General features: G+C 37.7%; 1 protein-coding gene across 4 annotated transcripts in view; it reads right to left on the bottom strand.

Annotated features, from left to right (window-relative positions):
* ATPCL (ATP-citrate synthase) overlaps positions 1–12,789 on the bottom strand; it is a 498,463-nt gene that overhangs the window by 52,833 nt on the left and 432,841 nt on the right. For all 4 annotated transcript variants that reach the window (XM_067140650.2, XM_067140651.2, XM_067140652.2 and 1 more), the window contains exons 16-17: positions 5,769–5,864; positions 2,909–3,118 (exon numbers count right to left, since the gene is read on the bottom strand). In XM_067140650.2, coding sequence (XP_066996751.2) covers positions 2,909–3,118; positions 5,769–5,864 — 306 coding nt within the window. The remainder of the gene's footprint in view (positions 1–2,908; positions 3,119–5,768; positions 5,865–12,789) is intronic.

Genomic DNA, 12,789 nt, shown 5'->3' with positions numbered 1-12,789 from the left:
CACGACACATATACGGTTAGGTTAGGTGACGCCATTTGAAGAAGAAAACGCTGGAGTGATACCGTATTTCTCCGAATCCAAGACGACGTTTTTTTTCCTCAGAATCTCATGCGAAAAATCAAGGGTCGTCTTGCATTCGCGGCCTAACAGCAATGAATACCTCTGGCAACTCTCGCAGTAACCACGCTACTTCTTTTAACCCCCGCACGCACACACAAAATTCGTAGATAATAAGCGACCGCCTCTTTATTATACACTGTTAGCCGTGACAACCGGTTGTACAGTGCCTGTGTGTAACATCACTGGATCTCGGGAAATGGTGAAGAGAGAATGACATTCTATTAGCCTCTACAAAAACGTTTCTCAAATCTGCAGAATGGCATCAAAACATGCGAGCCTTCGAATTCTTAGAAAGGCCACGGCTACTCAGTGGCAGAGTTATAACGCCTCTACTGTACCTTACTCTTAGTAAAATTAATTTTTATAGACAGCAAGAATATTTTCGTGATGGATAGTCGTAAAGATACGTGGAACAGGTATTGCCGGCAAATTGACAACGGGTTCTCGTCGATATTATACCAATTTTAAGTTACCCGTAATGGTTATTAAACACTTGGAAATCTAGAATAATTGTGCAGCCGCAAGAAAATATGGTGTAGGCTTAACCAAGTCAATATTTGGCGTCAGCGCGAAGACAAAGATACAAAAAATGCATTCAGTGGACCGCAACATGGACGCTTTAAGAAGTCAAAAATGAAATTGTGAGGTATGTGCACAAAAAACGCAAGGGCGGAATGGCCATACCGTGGCGCAATAAACTCGTTTGTTGACCTTCAACGTCCGTGATTAGGCCTAGCTATACGCCAAAGTGGCCGAACCCGGCAAGCGAGACGTGTGTGTAGCGGTAGCCGGTTATATCTGATGCTGAGTAAAAGTACTGTAACAGTTTTTATAGACAGCAAGAATATTTTCCTGACGGATCGCCATATTGAAGAGATGCATGGGATAGGTATTGCTGGCAAATTTTCAACGGGTTCTCTTCGGTATTATGATACCAATTTTAAGTTAATGGTCGTTAAACCCGCGGAAGTAAAGAATAATTGTGCACCCGCAATAAAATTAGGCATAACGAAAGCCGATGTTCGGCGTCTAAAAATTGTATAAAAATGCGTACTGTACAACAAAAGCATTCATATGATTTTACAACGCACTTTTTGAGCCTGATTAAATTTTTTTGAAGGAAAAAGTGGGGTTTGTCTTGGATTCGGAGAAATACGAAACTGTAATTTATTTCAGAATGAAATTAAATATACACTTTCATGTAGTATCGGATTTTGAAAAATAACAAAGAAGTAAGTCGTCGTGTGGATATCATCCGCAGAAACGCAAGTTTTGAACAAACTGATTGCCGTTTCATACCGATTTTAATGTGTATGGAGGGTTTTCCGACTGTTATACAAAAATCGGATATAACGACAATTCGCTATAGCGAGTAAATTTTCCGCTGTTGTGAATTCTCGCTATAACGGACTTCTACTGTATACAGTATTTACAGTCTTCACAGTGTTATATCTTTTACAGCTGTTAATTATGATACACATGGAAGCAGATCATGTTACATACCCTGTCCTGGCTTTGCATAATTTGTATGATTCCCTTCCGAAATGCAATAGTTTTTTTTTTTTTTTTCCCCCCCCTCCCTAGCCACCCTTTCCGTAACAAGAGGTTCTCGTCACTTCACACATTGCCATCAGGGGTATAAGCTTCTGACAATGTTGCTACCAGGAGGTCAAATACTGGCATTATCTTGTATATTTTGGGAGGAATTTGGTTCAGTAAGTGTTGCTGCTTCCAGGCCATACGTCAATATAGGTACTAGATATATTTTGTACAGGCTGATCTTGGAATCTAACGGAAATGTTTCATCCCAAAGTATTTGATGTACAGTGTGATAGAATTTGGAAGCTTTCTGTATTGTGTTGCTAATCTCTTGATGTATGGTATTGTCTGATGATAGAACACTACCTAAATACTGGAAGTTGTCTACAATATCCATCTCCTCATCTCCAATTCTTAGATGAACAATTGGAGAGTTTCTACTCATCACCAAGCCAACTGTCTTCATTTTGCTGATTTTGAGACCTAAGGTTGTAAAAGCTTCATGCCAGAGATCTAGTCTAGTTTGTACTTCCGCTTCTGTCTCACCCCATACCATTACATCGTCAGCAAAAACCAGGGCATTAATTGTTGGATCCTTTCTTTTAACCGCTTTTAAAACTTCATCCATTATGATTATGAAGAGAAGTGGTGAAAGACAACTTCCTTGCTGGACTTCACTCTTCATTTTGAACCAACTTGACCTTCCATCCTGGACCTGGACACAACACTTGGTTTCATCATATAATCATTGTACTTGTGCTATGATGTCATCGGGCTCTTTCTTATGTCTCAAACATCCCCATATATGCCTGCATGGTATATGGTCATATGCTCTCTCGATGTCCAGAAAAAGTTATAAGTGTTTTACCTTTCTCCCAATACTTCTCATAGAGCATTCTGGTGGCAAAAATGAGGTCTATAGTTGATCTATGAGGTAACGGGTCTTAAGAATATTTTGTGACCCGGCAAGGGTTGGCATTTCTGAACTACGTGTTGGCGGTTAATTCGAAAACAAGCAATTCAAAGTCCGATTTTTTGCGTCCCAATGAAATCGAATTAACAAGGTTTTACTGTAATTGATATCACAAAAAATGTGTTTATTTCACACAACAACTTGATGCTTTACTTCATTCAACAGACTCTAATGACAACAGATGAATAAAATTATAAAGCTAGTACTTAGAAGTCATGCATTGTATCTAATATGGCCAGGAATTCTACACCATGAAGAAATTACTACAGTACTTACAATGGTAAGAAGTCCAGATACCAATGACGACACAAGGTCCTTGCCTGCACGAGCACAAACGATAGTATTGTGAGCACCGGACACGGCGGGCCCATGATCAGCTGTTACCATTAAACACATTTCAAAGAATTTACACACATATGGCGGTAGGCAACGCTGAAACCACAGCAGGGAGATTACACCACCAATGCCCACATTTTGTTTCAAAACCTGAAAATAGAATTCAGTAATACAGTACAGGCAATTAAAAAAATACAGAAGGTAACTGACAACAAATATCAGTAACCTAATCAGCAAACAAACTAAACAAGAAAACAACAACCACAGCAAACCCATAAATTTTCATCCAAGGGTCATCAACAATCCTACAATAACTTTTCAAAAAAATAGAATTAAATCTATTAGGAAAAAAGCTTCAAATTCAACTGCTATGAATGGCACACTGAAAACAACATAAAACATAATCACCGATATGGAAAATGCCTGAGAAAACTTAACTGCGCCACAGAAGAAATAATTACAAAAAACAGTCACTAATGAAGCCCTAAACATAATTAAACATGAAAATTCCATTAAACACCAAAAAATTCCAAAACTTAACACTCAGGATTAAAAACCATAAAGAGCAAAATGAACAATGAAAAACCTAATTGTTATAAAAGCAGATAAAGGGAACACAACTACTGCCATAATGAAAGAAGACGAGTATATAGAAAACAAAGAAATCAATTAACATTGGAATAAAAGAATACAAGTGTGACCCAACAAATAAACTCCAAGATGAAATAAAACAAGTGGTAAAAACACCTTATTTTCACACAGCAAGAAAAAGAAAGGCTCACCATCAAAAATCCCAGAATCCCCACATCAAGGACCCTCCCCAAAATACACATATCCCATCAGACCAATAGTAAATTTCAAAGATGCACAGAGTAACAACATAAGCAAACTCAATTCTCAAATGCTAAAGAGGAAAAAATCTCTATCAAAGAAGACAGGTCGAAAGAAAAATGCCCTAGAAATAACTAAATATACTAAAAATAACAAAGACCACAAGAATGATATCCCTTGACATCACTGACATATATACCAATGTACCAATAGAAGAATCAATTGAAATTATAGAAAAACTTCCAGGAAACAAATTAAATAATTTATCAACTAAGAACAAAGTTAAAGCAAAAGTTTTATGTTCAACGACAAAATCTATTGTCAAAAGGAAGCGTTAACCCTGTGATTACCATAATTAGGAATAACACTGAAAACAATATCTTTTTGCTAGTGGCTTTACGTCGCACCGATACAGATAGGTCTTATGGTGATGATAGGATAGGAAAGGGCTAGGAGTTGGAAGGAAGCGGCTGTGGCCTTAATTAGGGTACAGCCCCAGCATTTGCCTGGTGTGAAAATGGGAAACTACGGAAAACCATCCTCAGGGCTCCTGACAGTGGGATTCGAACCCACTATCTCCCGGATGCAAGCTCACAGCTGCGTGTCCCTAACCGCACGGCCAACTCGTCTGGTGACAATTTCTTAACCCATCAGCTATCTAACAGGATTTTACACTGGAGCAGACACATAAATGATGTAAAATACATATATGGCAATGACGTCACAAGTGCACAGCACCCATTAAACACATTTAATTCCCTCCGAGTTAAATCAAATTCACAATGGAACCAGAAACTAACAATATCATTAATATTTTAGAAATTGCATTCAGAAGATATAATGACAACCTGTTTTACAAAATATACAAGAAACCCACTCAAACTTCACACACAACAGTCCTGAATGCACACAAAGTAGCAGGATTGAATACAATGGTACCCAAATCAATATCCATACCCTGGTGGGAAGCTCTAAGTAAGAGAAGGGAGATAACTAGACTTATAGGATTATATAGAGCCTATACAGGAGAGGAAGCATGGGGAGAAATCCGTGAGAGGCTTCAATTGGAAAATAATTATATCGGCAGGGCAGATCACAAGTATAAAATTAGACGGGATTTTAGCAGAAATAATTGGGGTAAATTTTCATCCATTGGGAAGGGCGTGAAGGAGTGGAACAGTTTACCTGAGGAATGTTTGATCCTTTTCCAAAATCTGTACATATATTCAAGAAAAGAATAAACGGCAGCAGAGAAAAGAAATGTTAGACGGCATTCGACCTGTGTAGGTTTTTGTAATAAAGAATTTTTGTGAATAAATTAATTGCATCCCCTTGTCTATGGAGACTGGACAGCTGAAATAGGGGACTGCCTGTAGAGGTGAAGTACAGTGGGAACTTCGAGGGCCCTGGGACCACTACAGTAGCTGTGAAGGCCCTTCAGGAATTCTGAAAAGCAGTGGCAAAGGGGGCTCTGGTTAAGACGCAGCAGGTCGTTATGCACATTAGGTACCAAAATGGGTTGAAAAAAAAAAAAAGTACATTTAAATCTTATAGCAATATTGTATAGTATTTTTTGAAGCGATTCCACATACTGTATATGAGTTGATTATTTATGAAAGTACAGAAGATATTAGGAGTAGAATTTTGTAAATAATATAAATTTATTAAGGATGAGCTCTGTGTTTAATAGAAAAAAGTCTGCTTTTCTTTTTTAACTTAAAACGTAGTTGTTGAGAATAATGTACCGTATTATTGTGTATCATTTGCCACTGAGGTAGAGACTTCATTTGCAAATAAAGTATTTTGGTTTGATTTGAAGAGAGGAGGAGAAGAAGAAAGAAACCCACAACCACTATCACCTTGCAAGTAATTTTATACATGAAATTACCCAATGAGAAATATCCTGCAGAAAAGAGAGGAGTATAAGGAAATTATACAAAAGTTGTATACACTACATAGGAATACTCACATTGCTAATGGGCATACCAGCATAATTCAACTCTTGGCCTCTTTCATCACATATGCTGGTCATAAAAGATGCAGGTTTCCTTATCAATCCTAATTCCTGTAATGAACAAACAGACATGATTATGGATGATATATTGGTAAATAACACTAGTATGAAGAGAGGAGATCTGAAAACATAAATAAGAACACAAACAAATCTGAATGCATTAAGTCAAACATACAGTATAAAACTTGTTTCAAGAATAAATGCACATCAAATTATCCTATTCATGGCCACACATCAAACAAATGATATGATAACCTTTACTGTTGAAACGGGCAGAACAAACAATTTATTAAAAGATTTTTCAAAATTAGCTTCTTATGTTTGTCTCGTTCATGGTTTGAATCTACACCAGTAAGATCTAATATAACATCTCCCAATAATAAATATATAAAGAAAAGAAACCCATTCACTCCACATACAAGATCAATAGCCTGGTCATGATGTAAACTCTGCACTTGTAGCAAGATTTCAAATTTGTGTTTCATATAGCACTAAAATTATTATGAGCCAACAGAAGTAGCGGCGCTAAGAAGCTCAGCCCCGCCCCCTGCAATAAATTAAAATGAGCCCCTTGTTTCCTGATAAGGGAAGTTACAAGTTTATTTCATGGTATAAGGTTCTATATTATTACAACGAACAACAACGCAACAACCGATGATAATTATAATAATAAATTTGCATGACGCTTTTTTAAGGCACAGACTCTCTTATTCGTAGTTACTCTTTTAGCTCAGATTTTGTTAAGATTTTAGGAAGAAAACATCTGCAGCTCTTGTAAGATTACCGTTCCCGGTTCCAATACTTCCCTGGTAATGAAAATGGAAAAGGCATTTGCAGGACAGCCAACGTGGGATTTGAATCCGCTGTCTCTCGAGTGCATTGATAGATCCAGACACACAAATGCTCTGATATAAGTGGGTTGAAGTTTATAATGTTCTTTGTACCAGTTAATCCGATTTCTGATATGAACTCGGGAGTTAGGTGTTGAGATGAGATTTACATAGTAGGCTACAAATTTCAGGTCAGTATGCCTTTCCTTAGGGAGCAGTGGTGAACTGGGTGAAACTAGCTAGTAGTGGAGTGTATGGGCAGAATAAAACTGGAAAACATATGTCGCCTACGCTTTTAAAAAATTGATAAAGCGCTGGAGCTTTTAGGCTTATTGTGCTATCATATGTATTCACTATTGTGTGTATCTATGATGTTATATATGCAGATGAAGAGGGATGAAGAATGACAGATAGCCTACTAACTTAACCAGCAAAAACTGCTTATGAACCAACCAGGAATTGAAACCGGGGTTCAGCGGTAAAACGACAGTGACTAACTGCTTCACTAACAGAGAGCAATCAAAGTAGCAACAACAATATTATTAATTAAAACAATGACAATATAACATTTAACTGAATACTAACGAAATCCGTAAATGAGACTTTAATCCAATACAGTAACTGATAATGGTAGTTTTAAGCAGCTAGATTGTTACAATCATTAGCCTACATTAGCAAAAATCAAAGTAAAACTAGTATTAATTCCAGTGCTAAAACAAGAAAGCGCTGGACAGTACAGTCAAAACACACACACTCAAAATGTCATAACATGCATAAGATGACCACTGCTATATGTGTACATCATCAGTCATTTTTATCTTAAAGTTTTGATGTCTAAGGAAAGGTGAGAAATATTAAATATTGTAGTAGTTCTTTCATTGTTATCGTACAGTCTGAAGTTCACTGGCACTATTAAGTCATGCTCAGAGCACAATGAACACTAATTGAAAAATTCACTATAAAACAAACACTGTAGTTCTTCTGAATCTCCGTAGGGAGTGGTACATAGTTAACTGACACTTAAAACACTAGACACAAGCATAGAGCCAATTCTACTTGTAGAATTAATTAATGGACATCGAAAGTTACTAAACTGTGTCCGCCTAACCTCCACTTTCTAAGAACCAGGAATTTCTCAACAATTTCATCTATTTCTTATTTAGTGAAAGCACATCTTCTCTCTCTGAGGACTTAGAACTGTGTAGTTCTTTCATGTTCAATACTGAGTCACGTCTGACATTATGAACTACGTAAATAAGACTTTATCAATTTTAGTTTCGAAAAACTTATCTCTGCAGCAGCTGTTGTGACAAGAAGCATGAGATGCAGCTGTAACAAAGTGTTTAGATCAGGCAAGCTACTTAAGAAGTAACTTTTCGGTTAATTCAGCCATCTCTCTTACCATTTACTTCTTACTTATGTTCTCATAAAGCAAAGTCTTGAATGATATTACTTGGGTAAGAAGGTTCTCTGAGAGATCTGAAGAGTATTTCTCAACGAGAACACGTATTTGATTTTCTAGTTGTTCCCGAGATAGACTAATTAAGTTTTGAGGTGAGAGAAATGAAAAATTATTTAGAACGGATCTCGTGCTAGTGAAATGGATGCCCAGTTGCGTACTGATTACATCGAGAGAACCTTTAATTACAGATATCTTGAAGTTGTTCATAGGATCACTTGTCCTTGAATCAGAAGAAAGTTCATCACAATATTTTTCTACCAGCTTCATATGTTTCTCCTGAAATTCACATTTGATATTCCAAGAATTGGCGAGAACTTGTGCGTCACTTAAAAAAAACAAAAAAACTGAAGTTTTCCCTCAAATTTAACAAGTTATTGTAGGCATTATTTAACAATGTATAAAGAAACCAAACCAAACCCCATGGCGCAACAGCCCTGAAGGGCCATGGCCTACCAAGCAACCGCTGCTCAGCCCGAAGGCCTACAGATTACGAGGTGTCGTGTGGTGAACACGATGGATCCTCTCGGCCATTATTCTTGGCTTTCTAGACCGGGGCCGCTATCTCACCGTCAGATAGCTCCTCAATTGTAATCATGTAGGCTGAGTGGACCTCGAACAAAAAAAAAAAATCCCTGACCTGGCCGGGAATCAAACCCGGGGCCTCTGGGTAAGAGGCAGGCACACTACCCCTACACTGCGGGGCTGGCATCTAATAATGTACAGGCAGAACCAATATTAGCTGACCCACCCTGCAACATTTTCAAGTTTATGTTCATACTTTCCAGTACTTTGCTCTGCAGTGTAAGTAACAATACAAAATCAAATTTAACAAGTTTCTTATTTAGTGAAAGCACATCTTCTCTCTCTGAGGACTTAGAACTGTGTAGTTCTATTGCATTCAAGCATTTCATTACAGCAGTTGAGTTATTTCTAATAGCCACTAGACAGTCAAAACAAGATGACCATCTTGTTATGCATTGTTGTTGTTGTTGTTGTTGTTGTTGTTGTTGTTGTTTGAGTCATCAGTCAATAGACTGCTTTGATGTGCCATGGCCCTATATGTTTCTACGTAACTGCTGCATCCTACATCTGTTCTAATCTGCTTGTCATATTCATACCCTTGTCCACCCCTACCGTTCTTACCACCTACACTTCCCTCAAAAACCAACTGTTCAAGTCCTGGGTTTCTTAATACGTGTCCTATCATTCTATCTCTTCCTGGGATCAAACTTAGCCTAATTGATCTTCTCTCACCAATTTGATTCAGTATCTCTTCATTCGTGATTCGATCTATCCATTTCACATTCAGCATTCTTCTGTAACACCACATTTCAAAACCTTCTATTCTCTTTCCTTCTCAGATAGTTATCATCCATGTTTCACTTCCATACAATGCCACGCTCCAGATGAAAGTCTTCAAAAACATATTTCTAATTCCTATATCAATGTTCGAAGTAAGCAAATTTCTTTTCTTAAGAAAGGCCTTTCATGCTAGTCTGCCTTTTATGTCCTCCTTACTTCTGCCATTGTTAGTAACAATATTAATCCACTTCCTTTAAGACTTAATTTCCTAATCTAATATATCCTGCATCACCTGACTTTGTTGGACTGCACTCCATTACTTTTGTTTTGGACTTATTTATTTTCAACTTGTACTACTTACTGAAGACTATCTGTTAGGTTCACCAATTAAAAATTAAAAACATCCCATTGAAATCATATATTTTCACTATTTATTCAGAAGAAAAACAGGCACTTATACATGTCATCCATTTTTTCATTTACAACACACCTGTCATATTAAATTTAATTTTAAATATGTTACCAACTCAACATCCTCCCACCTTGAGTTGTGGGAACAACTCAACACATCATTTATCCACATTACAATTATAATTTATCCACTTGATCAGCACAAAATGACATCATTTAAGGAGAAAAAAGTTGAATTTACTGTACACAATTCAAAACAGCAAGATTACCTCTCTCTTTTTTTTTTGTCTTTTTGGAACACAAAATAAAAGAACACTTGAGAAAAATATCACACAGAATAAATGAACACTTGTGAAAAAATCAATCAATCCTCAAATCTTTTTGGTTTAATCACCAATCTCCCACTACTAGTTTTCAGTTTGGAACTACTGGTCAATGATTTAATTGTCCTTCACTTTCTTCCTTTTCACACTGCTTAAATTGTCTGAAGGCGTGGTCTTTTGCAGATGTCACTTTGAGTGGGTATAGCCTCTGCACCGGTCTCATGAGTTCCCCTCTTGCAGTTTTCAGACAAACAAGTCTCATGACAACATCTTTGCCAGGGATAACTTCTATCACTCTTGCTAACGGCCAATTCAGTCTCTTGGGGTTGTCATTGTCTACTAGTACTACTTCACCCACAAAGGGTTTGTCCTGACTTTTTGTAGGGTGGTTCTTGTGAATTAGTTGTAGATATTCATTCCTAAATCTCAACCTTAAAGTTTCTTTTATTTTCTGTCTATATTTGTATCTTTTGTCGAATCTTACATTTTCCATCATGTCGATATTGGGCATTCTGACCTCTCTGACCTCTTGCAAAAAACATAGCAGGGGTTATTGCCATCAGGTCACTTCCATCATTGGACAGGTAAGTAAGCGGCCGAGAATTCGTCACAGCTTCGATGTCACACAAAACTGTCATCATTTCTTGGTACGACAAACATGAATTTCCCAGAACTTTTGTGAGCATTTGCTTGAGAACATAATCAACCTCTCCCACCAACCTCACACCATGGTGCAGCGGGGGGATTAAATTTCCATTCAATCTCATTTGCAGAACTATACTCAGCAATTTTATCCAACTGAATCGTCTCCAAGGCATTAGGGAGATGCCATGAAAATTCATCCCATGGTCACTGTAGATTATTGCTGGCCTTCCATGTCTGGATACAAAGCGTCGAAAAGAATCGAGGAATGTTGAGGTAGTCAAAGATGTCACAAGCTCCAGATGAACCACACGAAAAACAGCACACGTGAACAAACAGATCCAGGCTTTCTCTCTTCTTCTCAAAATCAAGGGTCCTGCAAGAGAGATTTAACACACTCTGTGTATTCACTGACGATGAGGGAGTTATGAAACTGACAACAAAGATAATAGCACGTCGGGATGATTACGCTTTCCACTGTCCTATTATCCTTCCTGCAAAACATGCTTTAGTTCATGCTCTCATTAGGGAAAAGCACGAAGAATTATGTCATGCTGGAACTCAAATTCTACTCAGTGAGCTCCGACAGAAATACTAGATCCTCGGTGGAAGAAGAATGGTGAAAAGTGCAGATGAGCCTGTTCCGCTTCAAGACGTTTCCCATGGTATCTTCGGCAGACAACGCATGATGCGATTGCACTTTCTTTGTTTTCAGTCTCATAACTCCCTCATCGTCAGTGAATACACAGAGTGTGTTAAATGTCTCGTCCTTTACATCAACAAAACACTCCTTTTGTATGAACTTTATCACAATTTTCTCTGCTTTTGTCGTCTCCTCAACTGTTAGTTCTGAATATTTTCTATTCAATTTTTGCTGTCAATAATTGTACAAAAATCTCAAGATCCACCTATCATACAAACTGTTTTCCAAAAACTTGAGAAATAGTCGAGATGCCACTTTTGCGTATTCGACTTATTTTCTAATGCGGTCGGTCATAGTGTTGACTTTTCTTCTTTTTTTTCTTCAAACACTTCTTCATTCATCGTTTCTTGTAACTTCGGAGCAGGGCCATTGCGTAGGGGATTATTTCAGCCATTTTGGACCCTCCCACCATCTCTGTTCCAGTAAATGCTTTAGATCACATCCTCTTGATGCCAGGTCAGCTGGATTCATGGTTCCAGGAACATGTCACCAGTGTTCAATTCTGGATAATCTTCAGATTTCTTAAACTCTGTTCCATACAAAAGTTCCCCAAGGTTCGTCTAATTTTATCCAAGATAACACTGTCGATGAGTCACTCCAATAATGAACAGTAATTCCTTTTGACGTTAATGATGGTAACATTGATGTGGCAAGTCTAACACCTACAGTAGCTGCTAATAATTCCAGGCATGGTATGGTGATCTTCTTCTTTGGTGCCACTCGTGTTTTTACTTGTATAAGTTGTAGATCCACGTTATCAATCCTCTGTACTCGCAAGAATATAACTGCAGCATATGCAGTTTGACTAGCATCGCAGAATATATGTACAGAGACATCTTCAACCGATGGCAGCCTTCCAATCAGACATCTAGGAATCTTAATCTCAGCCAGGTGAGGTAGTTCTGCCAACCATTCCAGAAACCTTTTCTTTGATGATTCATTTACTTCAGTGTCCCAGTCCATCTCAGAGGCCCAAAGTTCCTGTAGAATTAATTTAGGCAGAGAGATACAGGGCATGAAAAACCAATAGGATCAAATACTCTATGAGCAGTTCTTAGTATTGTCCTCTTTGTTATTACGTAAGGTATGAAATCAATGACGTGTCAGATTCAACTCAATAGTATCGTTTTCTTTATTCCAAATAAGTCCTAACACTTGTGACAGGTTTTCAGTTGTTTTGTCGTGAGAATACTCCCACCCTCGCAGATTGAAAGATGCCTTCTCCATAATTATATTTGCCTCTTTCATGAATGAATTGAGTTCAGTTTCATTGTTAACACTTGTGGTACAATTATCTACATAG

Source organism: Anabrus simplex, chromosome 2, assembly GCF_040414725.1.
Source record: "Anabrus simplex isolate iqAnaSimp1 chromosome 2, ASM4041472v1, whole genome shotgun sequence".
Lineage (NCBI taxonomy): Eukaryota > Metazoa > Arthropoda > Insecta > Orthoptera > Tettigoniidae > Anabrus > Anabrus simplex.
The sequence above is the reverse complement of the archived record's forward strand: the minus strand, read 5'-3'. Positions and strand labels throughout refer to the sequence as shown.